Source organism: Orbicella faveolata, unplaced genomic scaffold (assembly GCF_042242905.1).
Source record: "Orbicella faveolata isolate gen_17 unplaced genomic scaffold, um_ofav_v1 contig_24, whole genome shotgun sequence".
Classification (NCBI taxonomy): Eukaryota; Metazoa; Cnidaria; class Anthozoa; order Scleractinia; family Merulinidae; genus Orbicella; species Orbicella faveolata.
The window spans coordinates 15,541,742-15,565,000 of NW_028301552.1; the positions used below are offsets into that span (position 1 = coordinate 15,541,742).

General features: G+C 42.1%; 1 protein-coding gene and 1 pseudogene across 2 annotated transcripts in view; one reads left to right on the forward strand and one right to left on the reverse strand.

Annotated features, from left to right (window-relative positions):
• The first annotated feature begins 1,822 nt into the window (after positions 1-1,822).
• Positions 1,823-9,536, forward strand: LOC149110591 (uncharacterized; annotated as a pseudogene). Its single transcript, XR_016207794.1, has 3 exons — positions 1,823-2,021; positions 4,531-5,180; positions 8,098-9,536. The product of XR_016207794.1 is annotated as an uncharacterized LOC149110591 (transcript).
• A 5,866-nt stretch (positions 9,537-15,402) lies between these two features.
• Positions 15,403-23,259, reverse strand: part of LOC149110592 (uncharacterized) — an 11,088-nt gene continuing 3,231 nt past the window's right edge. The window contains exons 5-8 of the mRNA XM_089291467.1: positions 22,435-22,780; positions 21,419-21,663; positions 16,094-17,030; positions 15,403-15,946 (exon numbers count right to left, since the gene is read on the reverse strand). Of these exons, the coding sequence (XP_089147593.1) occupies positions 15,403-15,946; positions 16,094-17,030; positions 21,419-21,663; positions 22,435-22,780 (2,072 nt within the window). The remainder of the gene's footprint in view (positions 15,947-16,093; positions 17,031-21,418; positions 21,664-22,434; positions 22,781-23,259) is intronic.

Below are 23,259 nucleotides of genomic sequence, written 5' to 3' on the forward strand. Positions count from 1 at the left end.
CAAAGTTAATTCCTTGATCGTTCCCTGATTTCTATTTCGCCCCGGCCACCAGCATGTTCAATTATTTTGTATTGTTCTTTTGCGGAGAACTACAAGGTTTGATCACTGCTTGGTACAAGACCATGGAAAATTGTAAACTGTGAAAGAATTCATCATTGTTTACATTAAAGTGAAATGACTAATTTCTCAAGCTAAACTTTTGTTTGTACTTAATAGTGAAAAAGCCTTAAAAAATTCTCAATAAAAGGAAAGAAAAACAATGTTCCTCGTAACAGCTAAATTTAGTGAAACGAAACTCTAGATGTCAAGTTGACCTTTTATATGTTATTCTTCTCTCAGGACTCAATTCATGAATCTTCAAGACAAAGTTATTCGTTATTCGGAATACGAAGAGATCAGCAGCGTTTCAGCAGTACATTTTAAGTTTTTAGAACAAACCTGTGAACTGCCTTGAAGGCTTTGGCCGCTTAAGTTCGAATTAGGACCTTTATCGCTGAAGTTGTATTATGATTTTGTTTTTTAACGTAGGATGTGGATCTTTTTGTTTATCCGGTCATCTCGTGACTACAAGTCATTCAAGTTGCGGCCAGTTCGGAATGTGTAAGCGGATCATATAACGCTTTACTCGCACAATTTTACTTTCAGTTTAAGTTGATTTGCAATTTGCGTTCAGACCATTACCAAACGAAAAGAGAGGACTTCAAAGACTCTTTGAGTGTCCTGAGATTTGACACAGAACGATTGTAAGCACGTACAAGTTATATTTGTTTAAATCCCTTTGCAAATTTAATCAAAATAATTGTTGAACTCTGTTGAACCAATGCGAGTACGATAATGAATGTGCCGGGTTCACCAAACTTATACCTGTTGCGTGTCTCTTGGATAAGGACGAAAAATTCTGTCACGGATTATCATACTCAGTCAAACCTGATTTACCCTCAATTCAGAAAATTTGCAATTGTAACTTACAATAGTCGGCAACCGCTAAATCAATGCTCTTCCTCTCGATCGTGCAAGTGAACTTTGTAGCACAATGTTGGGTTATTTCCTTAACCCGCAGCACACACATTAAAGAAAACTCTATTATTATGATTTGCTTCATTTGTAGAAAGCAGCAGGTAAGAGCACGAATGGTTAATCCATTTGATTTCCGCCCTGCGATAAACTTACAAACTCTCTTTACTTGCCTCCATATAATTCTGATCGTACAAGTTGGGAGAATTTGTTTCAAAAGTAATACATTTGGAAACCGTTCTCATCTTTCTACTTCGCCCGGGCAACCGGCATGTTCAATTTTGTATTGTTCTTTCGCGGAGAACTACAAGATTTGATCACTGCTTGGTACAAGACCACGAAAAATTGTGAACTGTGAAAGAATTCATCATTGTTTAGGTAAAAGTGAAACCAGCGGCGGAAAAGAAGAACATTCTCGGCTCAAGGAGAGCTTCACATAACGCCCAAAAGGGCTAATTTCTCAAGCTAAACTTTTGTTTGTGCTTAATTTTAACAAAGCCTAAAAAAATTCTCAATAAAAGGAAAGAAAAACAATATTCCTTGTCACAGCTAAATTTAGTGAAAGGAAACCCCAGATGTGTAGTTGACCCTTATTTTTTTTCTCGGTCTCAGGACTTAATTCATGAATCTTTAATAGAAAGTCATTTATTTGTTATTCGGAATATGAGGAAATCACCGGCGTTTCAGCTGCACATTTTAACTTTGAGAAAAGAACAAAACTGTGCTTTTCCTGTTTAAGTCTGAGTTACGACATTTATTGCTGAAGTTGTAAGTTTGTTTTTCAACATGTCATGTTAACCTTTTTGGTTATCCGGTCATCTCGTGACTACAAGTCATTCAAGTTGCGGTCAGTTCGGAATGTGGGCTGATTTTAGAAAGCTTTAATTGTACAACTTTACTTTCAGTTTCAGTTAATTTGCAATTTGCGTTCATGCAGAACATTACCAAACGAAACGAGAGAACTTCAAAGACATCTACAGTGCCCTGAGATTGAACACAGAGCGATTGTAAGTACGAACAATTTACTTGTTTAACTTCCTGTGCAAATTCTATCAAACTAATTGTAACTCATGGTAGTCACCAGACCACTAATGTTCTTTGCTCGTGTTCAAGTGGAGTTTGTCGCAAACGAATTGAAGAAAACTGCATCATCTTGATGTGCTTCACTGGTAGAAAAACTAGGAGGCAATTAAGCTCGAATGGTTCGCCCTTCGTTGAGTTCCGCTCTGTGTTATGGTACAAATCGGGAGAATTTGTTTCAATGTTAATAACATTTACTTTGGTGATCTTTTCCTCATTTCTCCTGACCGGCACTTTTAATTTTGTATTGGTTTTTTTGTGGAGAAATAAGATTCGATCACTGTCATGTACAAAAAGCTCCAAGACGACAAAAAATACAAAGATATGCAAAACAGTATTATGAATCAATTCACCGTTGTCTTCTGATCCTATGTTCCTACAATTCAACGTTCCGTGTTAGATAGTACACCCGCCGTGAGCCAAAAATCCTGATCCGTGGTACGATTAGGTATTTCTAGAATTTCTAGGGAATAGGTCACAAAAATGAATATGTTTTTGTTACCTGATTATTGATCTCGTGACAAGACTTCTACAAAATGACACATAACCTGATTTGCTGGTTCGTCCTTCTCTGAATTCTGAATTCAGTTTAGTGTATTGCACGAAAGATGATTCTTAGTGTGCTATTTAGAAGTGTTTTCACAAATAAATTTGTTAGCTATACGGAAATCGCTCTGTACAGACTGAAGTGATTGAAGCGATGTCTTCGGGATTGTGTTTCGGTGACAGATCGTAAAAAGACGCAGGTGAACATACTTGCACGAATCGAATCGTAGCCCTTTCTTTTGAGGTGTTCACCACCGATGTAGAGGAATGTGTTTTAGGTAGTATTCTCATTGATAGTAGGCCAAGTGAATTGAGCCGGGTACATAACAAGGAAGCGAAACTTCGAAACGAACGAAAAGAAAACGCCAAAACAACCCACGCGAAACGGCCGAAACGAATTAAACGAAATGAAATGACTGCAGTAGGCGAAACTCAGTCCGCAGACAGGCTAACTAGAGGGTCTGAATGGGGTACCTCAATGACAATAAACACTTAAATTTTTGGCTCTACTGACACAGAACAGTTAAATCTTAGGCATTTTAACACTAACAGTCAAAAATACTTTGTAACAGTAAATTTTATCCAGAAGGAAACAAAAACGGGTCCAAAAAGAGCAATGTTATTTTGTTCAGTATATCAAGAAGTTTTCGGCCACTTTCCGACGATTCCTGATCTTCTCGGAACATTTCCGAAGATTCCCGAAGACAGCCGAAGATTTCCGAAGACTACCGAAGATCTACAGAGACTACGAAGGATGTCCGAAGACTAACGAAGTTTTCCAAGGAGAATTCCGGAAATTTCCGACTATATTTTCGATGCCGCCATTGCCGTCATGATTTTTCGACGTTGACCAAAGGATCGTGGGCTCCTGGCACGAGGTAGTACCCAAGCTTCCCAGAATAGACAGAATACTGTTGCACATTGGGTCGAAAAAAGAGACTACAGAACCTTTGAGAGGCTTTGAGCGCGGGCTTAAAGTTCATGAGTGATTTTATTACCGATTTTCGTAGAGCAGATAAGAACTTACAATGCTAAAGGACTCTGGGACCCTATGGGGTTTCTACGAAAAACCCTCCAAACACTTAACAGTGTTTTCTCCAGAAACAGTAAACATTAAAAAATTGGCCAATTTCACAGTAAAAACTGAAAATTACGGTCAAATAACACTAAACACTAAACCCCATACAGACCCTCTAACTATATTACATGTATAAGCGGACTGCATGCGATTATTGCTGATCGGCAAACTTTCACACCTGTTAGCCTAAAAAGCACTCTTGTTAACCTGGGTAATGCTCAGGTTCGCCAGTTTACGGTTAGTTCTAAATAATGATGACGTTTTGTGCGTTTCGCTCGCCTGTGTTATTTAGCTTGTTCGGGTTTCACTCGTTTCCGGGTGGTTTCGCTTGTTTCAGACATGCTTCCAGTAGTTTCATACCGTTATTTTGGGTTCAAGTGCGTGCGTAATAGAGTCTAACACTTTCATTTCAAGGTGATACAGGACCATACAGGGGTTCTTTGCCTGTAACCAATTATCAGATCAGCACAAATTTTTCAATGCACCAGCACTTGTTTTGAAAACTCGGCCGGAAAGAAATCACAAGTTCCACAAGTTTCCATCGAGTTAAAAACGCTAATCTCAAAGGTGACATAACTGGGTAGTTACAGAATTTCTCTGGGGTAAATGGCGTGTCTCTTCAACATGAGTTAATTATACGATTAATTATTACCTTGCTCATTGGCCTTGTTCCTTGTTTATGTTAGAGCCTGGGAAAGCCTTTTTAAACAAAAGTCTTTTCCTACTTGTAGTTACGTAAGAAACTAAAAATTTTGCGTTCAACAATTCGTGAAAAATAAAAATTGAAAATTCACAGCTTTTGCCTATCTCAGGTAATAAAAAGAGTGCAGACACCAGAGACTGCCAAAATCAAGAGTGTCATATCCCCGTGGAAGAACCATGCGTTGTCATTTTGCTGGATCTGCAATTGCACAGGGACCCGATGTTGGTCGAATTGACCAGTGGTTACAGTGGAAACCAACTTCTAATGAAACCAAGTGGTTACTTCTCTCAGGTACTTCAGATCCTCCAAACGGCATTAATATTTCCGATAGAAGGACCAGAGACACTCCTGGAGAGAGACGCGGCACATTTCTCGCCCGTGTTACTCACGATTTAGCCAGCATGGAAGCTGCGGTTGGAGATAAGTTGTTCAACACTGTAAAAGATCTTTATCTAACCAAGTCCGCAGCGTCTGTTCATATCAAGAAACGTTTTGATGTATGCAAACATGAACAAGTCAAACCTATGCTGTACTACACTGGGCATGGAGAAATTGGGACTGGAAACTGGTCCTTTGCTGATGAGACAATCAGTATTCAAGAAATTCTTGATATGCTTCCAAGACTAACTCATTACCCAATGATCTTCAGCGATGCTTGCTACAGTGGCCATTGGGCAAATTTCTGCTTGGACACAAACATCGCAGGTTTCAACTGAATGGCAGCATGCTCGGAGTATTCTAAAGCTATTGATACCAAAGGTTTGTAGGGCCTTCAATTTATATTTCTGTTAAGTTTGAGAGATCTGTAGTTAAAAATTTAACATCATTAAATTTACCCTTACTAGTAGTGATCAAAGATTATGATTCCGTTCGACGCCGTCACTCTAACATATATACCTTATGATTTCCCTGGCATGTCAAAAACAGGTTACCCTCGAAATCACAGGACACCCAAGATTAGTCTCTCAGGCGAAAGCAATAATACTCTGTACGTCATTTGGCAGGCTAGCTATTGAGAGCCCTATACTAACGGCAAAACCACAACGACAAAGCAATCAAGGGAGGCGAATCTATTTGTCTATTTTAGAAGACCTGTATCAGTGCAAACATGTTAAAATAATAAATATAAAATCAGGAACTGATCCTTAAAACGGGGAGAGATGAAAATAGAAATCAAATAAGAAAATAAAAAGCAAAATACATTTTGCAGTTTGATATCTGTGTTTATCCTCTCTCCTGTCGTAAGGATCAGTTCCCCGATTTTATTTATTATTTGGCTATTGCGAACCAAACACAACACATGTACTGATGTACATCGGTTCAAGTTTTCGAGGCGTTGCTTCGGTATGTATGTAGTCTTGAGTGATGGTTTTGATTCACCTTTTTTACGAGCAATGGCCGCTAAGCCATTGCTGAACTCGGTGTGACGAATTTACCGGGACGAATTTGGTTGGACGTTTCTAACCAGTCTCTTTCAGTCCGTCGACAGTAGTCAAAGATAATGACACCACTTGTAAGTAATTTTGTATGAGTAACGGATTAAAAAGTCAATAAGCGTTAATAAACCGACTTTTTTGTTGGTTGTGCTTAAATAAAGCAAAACGATTACAGAGGTTGAGGAGCTAATCGGGCACTATTCCTTCTTGAGAACATATCCTTTTATAAAACAACTGAGATATTACGCACGCTCTGATTGGTCAACAGAGTTGCTAAACCTATGTTCTATTGTACCGGTAAACCACGGTTCCCGATCTATGGCAGCTCTACGCGGAAATTAGAGAACTCGGAACTCTAGTGATGACAAATGTAATACACTGCTTTGCTTTCCACTGGCTGACATATCAATTACACGAATATCATTTCATTCAACATATACATGGAAATTTGCCAGCAAAAAAAGGACCAGAAGTTGATCGTCATATAAAGCTTTATCTTTTTTTCCACGGCAAAAATCTAACGCCGACTCCGGTTACGTTTGAGATTAAAATTAAGGAAGTTTTAAACCCTTTTTATGGTGCTTTCTACGGTCACTGGAGGACGAAGTCAGCTGGACTTGACTGATCAATTTGGGTTGTAAAAAAAGCAGGGAAAAAATCTCTTTCTATCAGAAGTTTTGAGTTTAAACTCAATACATGCATGCATAAAGGTCCGGTAATACGGGCAACATTTTCCTTCAACTTGTCTCGCAACATTGTTGCATTGCAAGTTGACACACATTGTTGCGCGTATTACCACGTTTGTGACCAACTTGTCTCGCAGCAAACTACAGTGTTGAAAGTCTGCAGAATTCTACAGGTATTATTGCTTAATCGTGTGTGAATAAAGATGGCGCATTCTTTAATATAATTTAGCATTTCGACGAAGTTCCACCTCGACTTCTGGCCGTCATTTTCTTCTTAATTTTCCGTGCCAGCGAATTTCTCTCAGTATGAAGCTCAGTGTCGTTTCAGGTAGCTAGGCGAAAAGTTATATTTTTACGACAGTTCTTCCAAACCTTTTGTCTTTTTCCCTGCTTGTTTTAAAGGGACAAACGAGGTGTCCCAAAGACTATGATAGCCCTCGAGGTCTTTGTAAAGGACAAAGTTATGAATTTCCGAGAGTTACTGGTCTACTTCGAATTCAGGCTCGCCTTCGCCGTCCGCCTCGTTTGTTTTTCTATTTGCCGCGCTTCGCGACAGCCAATCACAAGCGTTGAATTCAAATTTGTTGAGAGACAAGTTGTAGCTTCAGTGGTAATACGAGCAGCAAAACTAAAATTTGTTGCAGAAAGTAGAACTCTAGTCTACTTTGCGCAACATGTTGCCTCAACTTGCAACACTGTATTTTACTGCGAGACAAGTTGGTCACAAACGTGGTAATACGCGCAAAAATGTGTTTCAACTTGCAATGCAACAATGTTGCGAGACACGTTGAAGAAAAATGTTGCCCGTATTACCGGACCTCAACACGATAAATGAATTTGGTTTCCATAAGCTTAGCTTTAAAGCAATAGTTTTCATTTAGCAAAATACAGGGAAACACGGACTTCATAGCCTTCAGCATAAGTAAATAAATTCTGAATAAATTTCGGAAGGAGCGTTTCTGTTACTAACCTTTATTCCATTCGCAAAACTCTGGAAAGTTATCGTTAAACACTGTGTTGAATCGCTTCGCCAAGTACATGAAGTTTGAACTACTTGCACACTCTTCGTACAGCCTTTTACTTTCGTGATGACCGATTCCACCTACGAATCCCTGCATTTCCCCGTCAGAATACTTTTGAGTTAATTAATACGCTTTTTACCTTTCACCGATAACAGTTTCCAAGCAACTTGATCACGAAAGTGCAATAAATTTTCCTCTCATTGACAGACGTTTTCTTTAGTTATTTCATAAAAGCAATAGGCCATTCTTTCTATGGGTTTACCGGCGCAATAAACCACTTGGGCTGTTGCGAGAAGACTCGGAAAGATTGTAAATCACGAGCCTAACGGCTCGTGATTTACAAGCTTTTCTCGTGCTCTTCCAACATCCCGCGTGGTTTATTGCCCAGTAAACCCATAGAAAGAGTGGTCTATTGCTTAAATAAAACATAAAACACCTTCAACCGTTTTACCCTAGGACCAAGCCCTTATCCTTCAGTCGGACAACCTAAATGCCATATGTAATCTTAATTGATTTTTCAAGTACTTCTTAGGCGAAGGCAGAGACTTGACTTTGTTCATGACTGGAAAGAAAGCACGTCCTAACACTGAACCTGTGTACAGTGGAGGAAACAGGAAAGATTTCCCGATTACTCCTGGATATGACTCAGTTGAGTATGATGACTTGATTGGCAGTCATATAACTGAATATGATGAAAATATTTTGATCAGCCAAAGTTTCAACAACGGATGCTTTACGGGATGTTTTGCACCCCTAGAAAGGTACAGTCCTAGGCCTAGCGTTAGCTGGGCAATTCGGAATGACTATGACTCCTTTATGGAGATGGTCAGAGAAAATCGGATACGGATGAATGGTACGTCAAAACAAATTTATTCTCTTGCTTGCGCTGAGAATTTAGGATTTGGAGCATTTTTCACGGAAAATTATGGTACTGTTCAAAGTATTGTAACGAAGTCAACTGATATAAGAGAGAAAGGGACAGAAGATTTTAAGATCACTTCATGTGCCTCCCGGGGTTCAAAGTTCTATATTGTTATGACAAAGGGCACGAAGGAATACCGTGACAGACATCAGACATGGTTCATTCGCGATACGTGGGACAAGGTACACTTTGCAATAAATGCTTGGTTCAATGAAGGATACACTGTGACAGGGATATGTTACTCCACTGGTCTGAGGCAGTATTTTGTTGTCATGACATCAACACCAGAGGTCCAGAGCAGCTACTATTCTGATGACACAACTGCAGTTCTCAACTGGATGGATGAGCAACATCATGTGGGATATCATCCAACCATCATTTTCACTGATCCAACTCTTAATAAAACTCTAGCTGTGATGACTACAGATGAAAATAGGTCAAGCTATGAGTATACATTTGGTTATAAGCTTAAGTAGGCTGTTACCTTCCTTAGTTTAAAAAGCACTCAAATTTATGTTTCCTTTTGATAGCCTGCGAGAGAACAAGACTTTCTTAAACTTCTATTAATGATTGCAAAATCAAAGTTATATACTGACATCTGTTGGTTCTCGAACGGTGGCAACCGTGAAATTCTCAAAGTAGAGCTGCAAAATCTAAGAGTCATAACATTCCTACATGGCCAAGAATGATCAGCCAATCAAGATAGGTAATTGCCAATAGATAATTAAACAAGAATTAGCCTTCACTTTAATTTACAGAGATAAAGAGAAAACCAAACTTTTTTTTTTGTAAAATGCTCATCACAGCACGTATAAAATATCGTCTTCAGTCACGATGTAGATTACATTAAATTGAAGCTTGAGACTGATTTAAGGCTAAGGTCATTCAAGGAAAAGTAAAGGTCTTATACAGTGTTTCAAGACAATTTCAAAAAGACAACATGATCAAGTTCACTTACAGCCATGCAACGCTTACTTTTGTTTTTCAAATTTCATGTCAGACTAGTGGAAAATCGTGTGACAGTTAAATATTGCAATTGTTTGAGACAGTGTGTGGTGTTCTCTAGTTGTACGACATTAATCACGTGACCATATTTTTCAAAAGATGAGTCCTTTTGTCACATATTTTGGAAATCTATCCAAAGTAAGCTTAAAAGCGTCACGAATGTCGCAAAAGTTGGATTTCAGGTTTTTATGTCGAGCTGTAACTATTTTCTTACTATTGTGATGTCAGTCTTGTTGTATTTGCTCAGCATAGACTATAACAAACCGAGACATGATTTCCCAAAACTATAATCAGCACCAGAAACCCATGTAAGTTAAAGGTATGCAACGAGGATATATGTCGAGCTTATCCACCGCCAACGGGGTATGTGGGAGGGGGAAGGGGGAGGGGGCGCCAAAGTTGACTGCCGTCCAGTAGTACCGATGAAGTGATCACGTGTCAGGTGGAGTGACCAATGCGAATTGTATTCCGGGAGCGCAAAGGATTGCTACCGTCACAAGTATGCATGGTCACAGGAAAAATGCGAAAAGGTTGCCGGTACTCGTATTTATGCCATGAGCTAATTAATTGTGCAGCGGGAACATTTTTATTATTTGTTACTTGCACTGACATACGGTGGCCTCATGATCATTGCGTTCGACTCCGAATCGAGGAGTCCGGGTTCGAACCATTGGGTTCGGGACATTGCTTTGAATTCTTGGGCGAGCCACTTACCACTCTCCACTTAGGTGTATAAATGAGTACCGGCGAATTTAATGCTGGCGGTAACCCTGCATGCGATAGACTAGTATCCCATGAAGGGGGAAGCAGAAATACTTCTAGTCGCTCCACGCTACATAGAAACTGGAGATAAGCGCCGCCCTGATAGGCCACTTGTCTTGTAAGCAGACTTTCCCTTGCCTTACCGCATAATCATACACGAGAAAATTCACACTCCGCCCCCCAGCTGAAATATATCAAGGCTGTCAATGCTTTATACGCTGAACGTGACGCGAGGCTAATGCCGTGAAGGGTAAAACAATATTTTAGTTCCATTCGCAACATTTTGGCTCAGCAAAATCAAATGTGAACTATATGCAAGGGAAAAAGCACAAGTAACAGTTCGGTTAAATATTGTTTTCAGCGACTTTTCTTCAGATGACTCGTCTTTGCCCCAGTTTTGGCGTTTTATTTTGTTCTCTGGCGTTTTATCCTGCTGTCTTGACAACCTAAGAGGAAGCACGACGGCTTGTGGTTAATCGTGTCAACTGTTAAGACATTTTACAAAGATTACCTTTTGTTCAATATCACAGTGTCGGTTTGATTGCAAGGAAACTGACAATAATAATAACTTCATTACCGTGTCAGTCTTTCTAGTTTTTACAAATAAAAACTTATTGGGGACACCTATCTACATTACTCCATATAAATAAATAAAATAAGTTTACAATCTAGTATATGTACAATAAGAGAAAAGAAAACCTATATAAATACAGTTTACAAAATCGACAAAAACCAATTTCTACATAAATAGCAATCCTTACATTTATATTGCGATACAAAGTCTGACAGGTCGAGCGCCTGACTTGATTTTTAAAAGCATTTAAGAGGCTGTCTCTGTAAGAACCGACCACTGATTTTACTTCGAAAATTCGATTTTTCTCATAAGCTGGGATTTCAAAGCCCTTACCTAATCAATCACTAAAATGAGTTTTATTTCAGTGATTTAGTTCCCAATCTTCCCGTGGTATAACGGGAAGATTTGGAACTAAATCATTTGTTGTAAACACAAAATGGCCGTGGCATTTATCAATCCTTCCTTGGCTTCCCGAATCACCGTTTACTGTTCATACATGTATGTGTGCCGAAAGTTGCCCAAAAGAGTGCTTCTACAAACCCTTCAAGAGGAGTCTACATGATTAAACCGGCTTCGAGGAAAACAATGGTCATTAATACAAAGAACATCGAAGTATGTGACGGTCACGCTCGACACAGATGTTACCTGTTACCTAGCTTCTTTGTGCCGCGTGGCACATAAGGCTGACACAGATGAGGAACGTATAAATCTACTCTGTATACAAACCTACAGTTGGAAGGAAAAGCTGGCAGTTTTAATGCTACCGTAGGTTTCAAGGATCGCTACAAAGGACCAAAACTTTAATCTTAAAGCCAGGTAAGAGATTTACGGGAATTTATCGACGCAGTTTACAAAGGCGAGTGTGTTAGTTACTCACTGGAATATTTTCAGAATTTCCTGAACTTTAAGCGGTCGTTAGTTTTGAAAACCTATTGAGCAGACAAATTTTATTATTGTTTTAAATTAAGGGACATTTATACTTTCTATCCATGTAGTTCAGCAGTTTCAAACAGGTGCCACATTTTTAAAACGTGCCTGCAAAGTAGAGCTATTTTCGCCTTTGGTTCAAAACTCGATTTAACGGGTAGAAAATCTTCTTTTAACCGTTGAAGGAACAACATTGAATTATAATTGCAACATGGCTGAACAAACTGCTATGATATATCTATAGTTGAAAAAAAGAATTGGGACTTTTGAGCGAATATTATTTTTTTTAGAGCGCCGGCAATATGTGCTATTTTTCCAGTTTCGGCGGGCATGAAACTTGTGTCGAGCGGACCGAACTTCAATCAGTCCTAGAAAATTTCAATTGGAATTTTTAATGAAATAAAACTCATTTTAGTGATTGACTAGGTAAGGGCTTCGAATTCCCAGCTTATGAGAAAAATCGAATTTTCGAAGTAAAATCAGTGGTCGGTTCTTACAGAGACAGCCTCTTAATAAGCTGAAAAATAAAAAAAAGTCGAAAATTTTAATAGTAATTGGGCGTATGACTTTCCACATGCCTGTCAGATGAGTTTAACTTCTATATAGACGTGATTTTTTGTTAACTTAGGGAAATTAAAGAAATGCAAGTTGCAAGAAATATTTTTTAACAGAAATATAACCTTTACATTTATATTTGGAGAAAGGAATGGAAGCCTTGGAAACTACCAAATGGAGAAAATTAGACTCATAACTTACCAAATGGGTGTATACTGCTTGCTGACTTCCACCTGGACGAGGGAAATAAACTCACGAACGAAACTTACAAATGCCTCAGAAAGACATATCAGGATCTGGAACGCAATCAGCTAGTCGAATGAAATCTGAATCTTTCTCTTTTCCTATATAAGCCAGCGTTGGATTTGGATAGTACTCGCTTTTGTTCGCCAAATTGTTGTATTAATTTGCCACTTTTTTTTTTTATCAAAATGTACAACTTGAATGGAAAGGAATTTCCAACACATGGGAAGATAATCAATATTGAAAAATTCACAAGGTATTCCCCTGTCCCTGCGAACAACTTATGGAACTTCAAGAGAGATGTGACCGTTTCATTGCAATGGACGATAGCAATAGCATGATCGTAATTTTAATGTAAATAAATCTCTACCAATACTGAGAGTAAGTTCTTGGTAAACTATTCCTTCGCCCAACAAATTGTCGGTGCAAATTTCCATCGACCTTTCTTTAAGAACTGACAATGGAAGTTCCTACCGAAAATTTGTTTTGAATGTAAAATTTTCTCTCACAGCTAAAATGCCGCTGGAAATTTCCACCGACATTTTTCTCTCACAGCCAAAATGTCGCTAAAAATTTCCAAAGACATTTTTCTCTCACAGCTAAAATGTCGCTGCAAATCTTCATCGACATTTTTCTCTCACAGCTAAAATGAGGCTGGAAATTTCACCAACATTTTTCCCTCACAGTTAAAATGTCGCGGGAAATTTCCACCGATATTTTTCTGTCACAGCAAAAATGTCGCTGGAAATTTCCACCGACATTTTTTTCTCACAGCTGAAATGTCGCTGGCAATTTCCACCGACATTTTTCTCTCACAGCTAAAATGTCGCTGGACCGACATTTTTCTCTCACAGCTAAAATGACGCTGGAAATTTCACCAACATTTTTCTCTCAGAGTTAAAATGTCGCTGGAAATTTCCACCGACTTTTCCTTTTACCAGCGGAAATTAACAGTGGAAAATTTTTAGTAATTAAATGCAATTTTTAACACAAAGTTCTAATTTCGGAAAAAAAATAAGTCATTTCCTAGCCAAAGAAAATAATATTTCTAGGTTTTTGCCAAGATGTATAATCACGAGGATTTTGTTATTATTTTCACTTTTGGAAAAAAATCGACAAAAGCTCTCAAATTTTAACCCTCTCTTTTTGAAAAAATCCAAGCTCAAGAGAATTATTTGCCACACTGTAACTCAAATGATAAAATATGACAATTTAAGCACGAATGCTTACCTGTTAAGACTGGCGAATGTTGGTACAATTGGTTTAAAATATGCTCGTTTTTGTCGGAAGTATAGCTGATCGGTTCTTCAAAATTCTTGAAAGGTCAATTTTTGCCAAAAGTTTATGCTAATATGGCAAAAACGAGGCTAATCAGCTCAATTTTAGCGAAACATTCCATTTTAGAATATCCTGTTTGGTTTTAGAACGTGCTCTAAATACAAAGTCACCACGGTGTATTTTGTTGGAATTTTGCTTCCTCGCCATGTCTTTAGAGCTGTGTCAGTGTTTTTTAAGTTTAAGGTGGCTAAACAGTTTCCCGCAGTTAGATTTTGATGGGTCATTATAACTAATTTTTATCACTTGATGCTTCAATCATGATATCAAAAAACTGCCCCATTTGTTATCAAATTTTAATAAGCATGATAAGAGGCAACTTTTGGCACGAAATGATTCCTACGTGTTCACCAATGATTGGGCAGTTTTTTGATACCATGATTGTAGCATCAAGTGATAAATAGTGGTTATAACGACCCATCAAAATCTAAGTGCTGGAAAGTGTTTTGAGCCACCTTAAGATTAATTTACATGGTGGACAATTCCTTAGTTCTACTGTACTGTACCCGTCTCGCAAGTCATTCCTTTGAAACCAGGGGCGCAGTCACATTCTGCCGTTCCATTGAGATTCACTTTGCACTCGCCATTGTTGAGACAATCTAGAGAACTGCATGGATCTGTAAAGCGCAAAACAAAAGAAGTGAAAAGTTTGCAATAAATTTTTTGTACACTTCGTACACGATATCGCACCATCAAAAAAAAAAAAAAAAAAATTGAATAATATAGAAAGTCAACAAGTACCTGGAACAACCGTGGATGAAAAGTTTATTGATTCCGAAGGCGTTGACGAAATGGAGAGTGATGATTCTATCAAAAAGAAAGTAAAAAAATACTACTTGAGATGACGTACTGACCTATATAAAAGGGAGAATGCGATAAATAAGCCGAAGTTATAGGGAACCAATTGACGAGGGATTCCAACCCCTCGTCAGCCATCAGCCGATAAAAGCCTTAAAGATTTGAATACAGTGGAACCCCGCCTTACGACCACTCCGTTGATACGACCACCTCGTTATTACGGCCACTTCATTCTGGCCCGATAAAAAAAAATCGGTCAGTCAATTTCTAATTTAAAGAACCCCTTTAATACGTCCACCCCGCTAATGCGACCAATTTTCCATGGCCTGAAGGTGGTCGTATTAACGGGTTTCCACTGTATATGAAAGATCAGCTTGTAATTAAAGGAGCACAAGAGACTTTACCTGAGGGCGAGGAGGAAGTCATCGAAGTGGAACCTTGTAAATAAAAAAAAAAGGAATTAGAGTATCGGAATCAGAGCAAAGGCAAGTTAAAGGTATTTGACTTTGCCTACCTGTTAAAGGTTCCGTGGGAGACATCGATGAGGACGAAGAATCTGGTAAGAAGATATCAATACAAATAAATATCCTGTGTAGAGAACTGAGTTTGCATTAAGAAATCAAATACACTCTCAACAATAATTCAAATTTTACAAATCACGATGAGGTAAGGCATTAAGGCAAGGCAAGGTATTGCTCTAAATTACTACAACCATTTCAAAAGAACATACGCAAGCATGAGGACACATTACCACTGCTCCTTGAAGATGGAGACACACTGGCACTGCTGCTGTAAGATGGAGACACACTGGTACTGCTGCTTGATAATGGGGACACACTGGCACTGCTGCTTGATGAGGACATACTGGCACTGCTGCTTGCTGATGGGGACACACTTGCACTGCTGCTTGAGCTTGGAGACACACTGGCACTACTGCTCGAGCTTGGAGACCCACTAGCACTGCTGCCGGAACTTTCAGACTCTGAAACACTGGCACTGCTGCTGGAACTATCAGACACACTGGCACTGCTGCTGGAACTTATGGAATTGGAAACACTTGCACTACTGCTGGAACTATCAGACATACTAGCACTGCTGCTGGAACTTTCAGATTCTGAAACACTAGGGCTGCTGCTGGAACTATCAGACACACTGGCACTGCTGCTGGAACCATCAGACACACTGGCACTGCTGCTGGAACTTATGGAGTTGGAAACACTTGCACTACTGCTGGAACTATCAGACACACTGGCACTGCTGCTGGAACTTATGGACTCTGAAACACTAGCACTGCTGCTAGAACTATCAGACACACTAGCGCTGCTACTGGAACTTACGGACTCTGAAACACTGGCACTGCTGCTGGAGCTATCAGACACACTTGCACTGCTGCTGGAACTTACGGACTCTGAAACGCTGGCACTGCTACTGGAACTTACAGATTCTGAAACACTAGCACTGCTGCTGGAACTTTCAGATTCTGAAACACTAGGGCTGCTCCTGGAACTATCAGACACACTGGCACTGCTACTGGAACTTACGGACTCTGAAACACTGGCACTGCTGCTGGAGCTATCAGACACACTTGCACTGCTGCTGGAACTTACGGACTCTGAAACGCTGGCACTGCTACTGGAACTTACAGATTCTGAAACACTAGCACTGCTGCTGGAACTTTCAGATTCTGAAACACTAGGGCTGCTCCTGGAACTATCAGACACACTGGCACTGCTACTGGAACTTACGGACTCTGAAACACTAGCACTGCTGCTAAAACTATCAGACACACTAGCGCTGCTACTGGAACTTACGGACTCTGAAACACTGGCACTGCTGCTTGAGCTATCAGACACACTTGCACTGCTGCTGGAACTTACGGACTCTGAAACACTAGCACTGCTGCTGGAGCTATCAGACACACTGGCACTGCTGCTGGAACTTATGGAATTGGAAACACTTGCAGTACTGCTGGAACTATCAGACACACTTCCACTGCTGCTGGAACTTACGGACTCTGAAACACTAGCACTGCTGCTAGAACTATCAGACACACTAGCACTGCTACTGGAACTTACGGACTCTGAAACACTGGCACTGCTGCTGGAGCTATCAGACACACTTGCACTGCTGCTGGAACTAACGGACTCTGAAACGCTGGCACTGCTGCTAGAACTGTCAGACACACTGGCACTGCTACTGGAACTTACAGATTCTGAAACACTAGGGCTGCTGCTGGAACTATCAGACACACTGGCACTGCTGCTGAAACTTATGGAATTGGAAACACTTGCACTACTGCTGGAACTATCAGACACACTAGTGCTGCTACTGGAACTTACGGACTCTGAAACACTGGCACTGCTGCTGGAGCTATCAGACACACTTGCACTGCTGTTGGAACTTACGGACTCTGAAACGCTACCACTGCTGCTAGAACTGTCAGACACACTTGCACTGCTACTGGAACTTTCAGATTCTGAAACACTAGCACTGCTGCTGGAGCTATCAGACACACTGGCACTGCTGCTGGAACTATCAGACACAACAGCACTGCTGCTGGAACTTACGGACTCTGAAACACTGGCACTGCTGCTAGAACTATCAGACACACTAGCACTGCTACTGGAACTTACGGACTCTGAAACACTGGCACTGCTGCTGGAGCTATCAGACACACTTGCACTGCTGCTGGAACTAACGGACTCTGAAACGCTGGCACTGCTGCTAGAACTATCAGACACACTGGCACTGCTACTGGAACTTCCAGATTCTGAAACACTAGCACTGCTGCTGGAGCTATCAGACACACTGGCACTGCTGCTGGAACTTATGGAATTGGAAACACTTGCACTACTGCTGGAACTATCAGACACACTAGTACTGCTACTGGAACTTACGGACTCTGAAACACTGGCACTGCTGCTTGAGCTATCAGACACACTTGCACTGCTGCTGGAACTTACGGACTCTGAAACGCTACCACTGCTGCTAGAACTGTCAGACACACTTGCACTGCTACTGGAACTTTCAGATTCTGAAACACTAGCACTGCTGCTGGAGCTATCAGACACACTGGCACTGCTGCTGGAACTATCAGACACAACAGCACTGCTGCTGGAACTTACGGACTCTGAAACACTGGCACTGCTGCTAGAACTATCAGACACACTAGCACTGCTACTGGAACTTACGGACTCTGAAACACTGGCACTGCTGCTGGAGCTATCAGACACACTTGCACTGCTGCTGGAACTAACGGACTCTGAAACGCTGGCACTGCTGCTAGAACTATCAGACACACTGGCGCTGCTACTGGAACTTCCAGATTCTGAAACACTAGCACTGCTGCTGGAGCTATCAGACACACTGGCACTGCTGCTGGAACTTATGGAATTGGAAACACTTGCACTACCGCTGGAACTATCAGACACACTAGTACTGCTACTGGAACTTACGGACTCTGAAACACTGGCACTGCTGCTTGAGCTATCAGACACACTTGCACTGCTGCTGGAACTTACGGACTCTGAAACGCTACCACTGCTGCTAGAACTGTCAGACACACTTGCACTGCTACTGGACTTTCAGATTCTGAAACACTAGCACTGCTGCTGGAGCTATCAGACACACTGGCACTGCTGCTGGAACTATCAGACACAACAGCACTGCTGCTGGAACTTACGGACTCTGAAACACTAGCACTGCTGCTGGAGCTATCAGACACACTGGCACTGCTGCTGGAACTTATGGAATTGGAAACACTTGCAGTACTGCTGGAACTATCAGACACACTGGCACTGCTGCTGGAACTTTCAGACTCTGAAACACTAGCACTGCTGCTAGAACTATCAGACACACTAGCACTGCTAGTGGAACTTACGGACTCTGAAACACTGGCACTGCTGCTGGAGCTATCAGACACACTTGCACTGCTGCTGGAACTTACGGGCTCTGAAACACTGGCACTGCTGCTAGAACTGTCAGACACACTGGCACTGCTACTGGAACTTACAGATTCTGAAACACTAGCACTACTGCTGGAGTTATCAGACACACTGGCACTGCTGCTGGAACTTATGGAATTAGAAACAGTTGCTCTACTGCTGGAACTATCAGACACACTGGCACTGCTGCTGGAACTTACGGACTCTGAAACACTGGCACTGCTGCTAGAACTATCAGACACACTAGCACTGCTACTGGAAGTTACGGACTCTGAAACACTGGCACTGCTGCTTGAGCTATCAGACACACTTGCACTGCTGCTGGAACTTACGGACTCTGAAACGCTACCACTGCTGCTAGAACTGTCAGACACACTTGCACTGCTACTGGAACTTTCAGATTCTGAAACACTAACACTGCTGCTGGAGCTATCAGACACACTGGCACTGCTGCTGGATCTATCAGACACACTAGCACTGCTGCTGGAACTTACGGACTCTGAAACACTAGCACTGCTGCTAGAACTATCAGACACACTAGCACTGCTACTGGAACTTACGGACTCTGAAACACTGGCACTGCTGCTGGAGCTATCAGACACACTTGCACTGCTGCTGGAACTTACGGACTCTGAAACACTGGCACTGCTGCTGGAGCTATCAGACACACTTGCACTGCTGCTGGAACCTACGGACTCTGAAACGCTGGCACTGCTGCTAGCACTGTCAGACACACTGGCACTGCTACTGGAACTTTCAGATTCTGAAACACTAGCACTGCTGCCGGAACTTTCAGATTCTGAAACACTAGGGCTGCTGCTGGAACTATCAGACAAACTGGCACTGCTGCTGGAACTTTTGGAATTGGAAACACTTTCGCTACTGCTGGAACTATCAGACACACTAGCGCTGCTACTGGAACTTACGGACTCTGAAACACTGGCACTGCTGCTGGAGCTATCAGACACACTTGTACTGCTGCTGGAACTTACGGACTCTGAAACACTAGCACTGCTGCTGGAGCTATCAGACACACTGGCACTGCTGCTGGAACTTATGGAATTGGAAACACTTGCAGTACTGCTGGAACTATCAGACACACTGGCACTGCTGCTGGAACTTTCAGACTCTGAAACACTAGCACTGCTGCTAGAACTATCAGACACACTAGCACTGCTAGTGGAACTTACGGACTCTGAAACACTGGCACTGCTGCTGGAGCTATCAGACACACTTGCACTGCTGCTGGAACTTACGGGCTCTGAAACACTGGCACTGCTGCTAGAACTGTCAGACACACTGGCACTGCTACTGGAACTTACAGATTCTGAAACACTAGCACTACTGCTGGAGTTATCAGACACACTGGCACTGCTGCTGGAACTTATGGAATTAGAAACAGTTGCTCTACTGCTGGAACTATCAGACACACTGGCACTGCTGCTGGAACTTACGGACTCTGAAACACTGGCACTGCTGCTAGAACTATCAGACACACTAGCACTGCTACTGGAAGTTACGGACTCTGAAACACTGGCACTGCTGCTTGAGCTATCAGACACACTTGCACTGCTGCTGGAACTTACGGACTCTGAAACGCTACCACTGCTGCTAGAACTGTCAGACACACTTGCACTGCTACTGGAACTTTCAGATTCTGAAACACTAACACTGCTGCTGGAGCTATCAGACACACTGGCACTGCTGCTGGATCTATCAGACACACTAGCACTGCTGCTGGAACTTACGGACTCTGAAACACTAGCACTGCTGCTAGAACTATCAGACACACTAGCACTGCTACTGGAACTTACGGACTCTGAAACACTGGCACTGCTGCTGGAGCTATCAGACACACTTGCACTGCTGCTGGAACTTACGGACTCTGAAACACTGGCACTGCTGCTGGAGCTATCAGACACACTTGCACTGCTGCTGGAACCTACGGACTCTGAAACGCTGGCACTGCTGCTAGCACTGTCAGACACACTGGCACTGCTACTGGAACTTTCAGATTCTGAAACACTAGCACTGCTGCCGGAACTTTCAGATTCTGAAACACTAGGGCTGCTGCTGGAACTATCAGACAAACTGGCACTGCTGCTGGAACTTTTGGAATTGGAAACACTTGCACTACTGCTGGAACTATCAGACACACTAGTGCTGCTACTGGAACTTACGGACTCTGAAACACTAGCACTGCTGCTGGAGCTATCAGACACACTTGCACTGCTGCTGGAACTTATGGAATTGGAAACACTTGCAGTACTGCTGGAACTATCAGACACACTGGCACTGCTGCTGGAACTTACGGACTCTGAAACACTAGCACTGCTGCTAGAACTATCAGACACACTAGCACTGCTAGTGGAACTTACGGACTCTGAAACACTGGCACTGCTGCTGGAGCTATCAGACACACTTGCACTGCTGCTGGAACTTATGGAATTGGAAACACTTGCAGTACTGCTGGAACTATCAGACACACTGGCACTGCTGCTGGAACTTACGGACTCTGAAACACTAGCACTGCTGCTAGAACTATCAGACACACTAGCACTGCTAGTGGAACTTACGGACTCTGAAACACTGGCACTGCTGCTGGAGCTATCAGACACACTTGCACTGCTGCTGGAACTTACGGACTCTGAAACGCTGGCACTGCTGCTAGAACTATCAGACACACTGGCACTGCTGCTGGAACTTACGGACTCAGAAACACTAGCACTAATGCTGGAGCTATCAGACACACTGGCACTGCTACTGGAACTTACGGACTCTGAAACACTTGCACTGCTGCTAGAACTATCAGACACACTAGCACTGCTACTGGAAGTTACGGACTCTGAAACACTGGCACTGCTGCTTGAGCTATCAGACACACTGGCACTGCTGCTGGAACTTACGGACTCTGAAACGCTACCACTGCTGCTAGAACTGTCAGACACACTTGCACTGCTACTGGAACTTTCAGATTCTGAAACACTAGCACTGCTGCTGGAGCTATCAGACACACTGGCACTGCTGCTGGATCTATCAGACACACTAGCACTGCTGCTGGAACTTACGGACTCTGAAACACTAGCACTGCTGCTAGAACTATCAGACACACTAGCACTGCTACTGAAACTTACGGACTCTGAAACACTGGCACTGCTGCTGGAGCTATCAGACACACTTGCACTGCTGCTGGAACTTACGGACTCTGAAACACTGGCACTGCTGCTGGAGCTATCAGACACACTTGCACTGCTGCTGGAACCTACGGACTCTGAAACGCTGGCACTGCTGCTAGCACTGTCAGACACACTGGCACTGCTACTGGAACTTTCAGATTCTGAAACACTAGCACTGCTGCCGGAACTTTCAGATTCTGAAACACTAGGGCTGCTGCTGGAACTATCAGACAAACTGGCACTGCTGCTGGAACTTTTGGAATTGGAAACACTTGCACTACTGCTGGAACTATCAGACACACTAGTGCTGCTACTGGAACTTACGGACTCTGAAACACTAGCACTGCTGCTGGAGCTATCAGACACACTTGCACTGCTGCTGGAACTTATGGAATTGGAAACACTTGCAGTACTGCTGGAACTATCAGACACACTGGCACTGCTGCTGGAACTTACGGACTCTGAAACACTAGCACTGCTGCTAGAACTATCAGACACACTAGCACTGCTAGTGGAACTTACGGACTCTGAAACACTGGCACTGCTGCTGGAGCTATCAGACACACTTGCACTGCTGCTGGAACTTACGGACTCTGAAACGCTGGCACTGCTGCTAGAACTATCAGACACACTGGCACTGCTGCTGGAACTTACGGACTCAGAAACACTAGCACTAATGCTGGAGCTATCAGACACACTGGCACTGCTGCTGGAACTTACGGACTCTGAAACACTTGCACTGCTGCTGGAGCTGTCAGACACACTGGCACTGCTGCTGGAACTTACGGACTCAGAAACACTAGCACTGCTGCTGGAGCTATCAGACACACTGGCACTGCTGCTGGAACTTACGGACTCAGAAACACTAGCACTGCTGCTGGAGCTGTCAGACACACTGGCACTGCTGCTGGAACTTACAGACTCAGAAACACTAGCACTGCTGCTGGAGCTGTCAGACACACTGGAACTGCTTGCTAGAAAATGGTAACGAGTGTATAATTATCACAGGTAAAAATGATTTCCCACTGCTGTGGATATCTATCTATCATTTATTTGGTTGCAGGCAGGTGGCCGAGAATGTATGCCAACCAACAGTTCTAGTTCTCCTATTCCGGCGGGGAATGGCACTGTTACAAGCTTTTCATGCACTATTGTATGGATACATACAGTTAATATCATGTCAGTTACAGAGAGTAAATAAAATATGTTATAGACTCGATACTGTTTTACAATTTAAGGTTTGGAGGGCCTTGATGACTCATGCGATTGTATGATTCAAGCTACCTACCTCTTGTGCATTGACTGCCGAATTTTGTCATGAAAGTTTGCTTTTGTCCTACTGTTCTCAAACGCTTTGGTTTGTTAAAAAAATTCACGTTAGTCATCCTGACAGAACAAGGCAGGGTTGCATTTTTTCTTTGATAATGAACAAAACTAAAACTTAGCTAGTGAG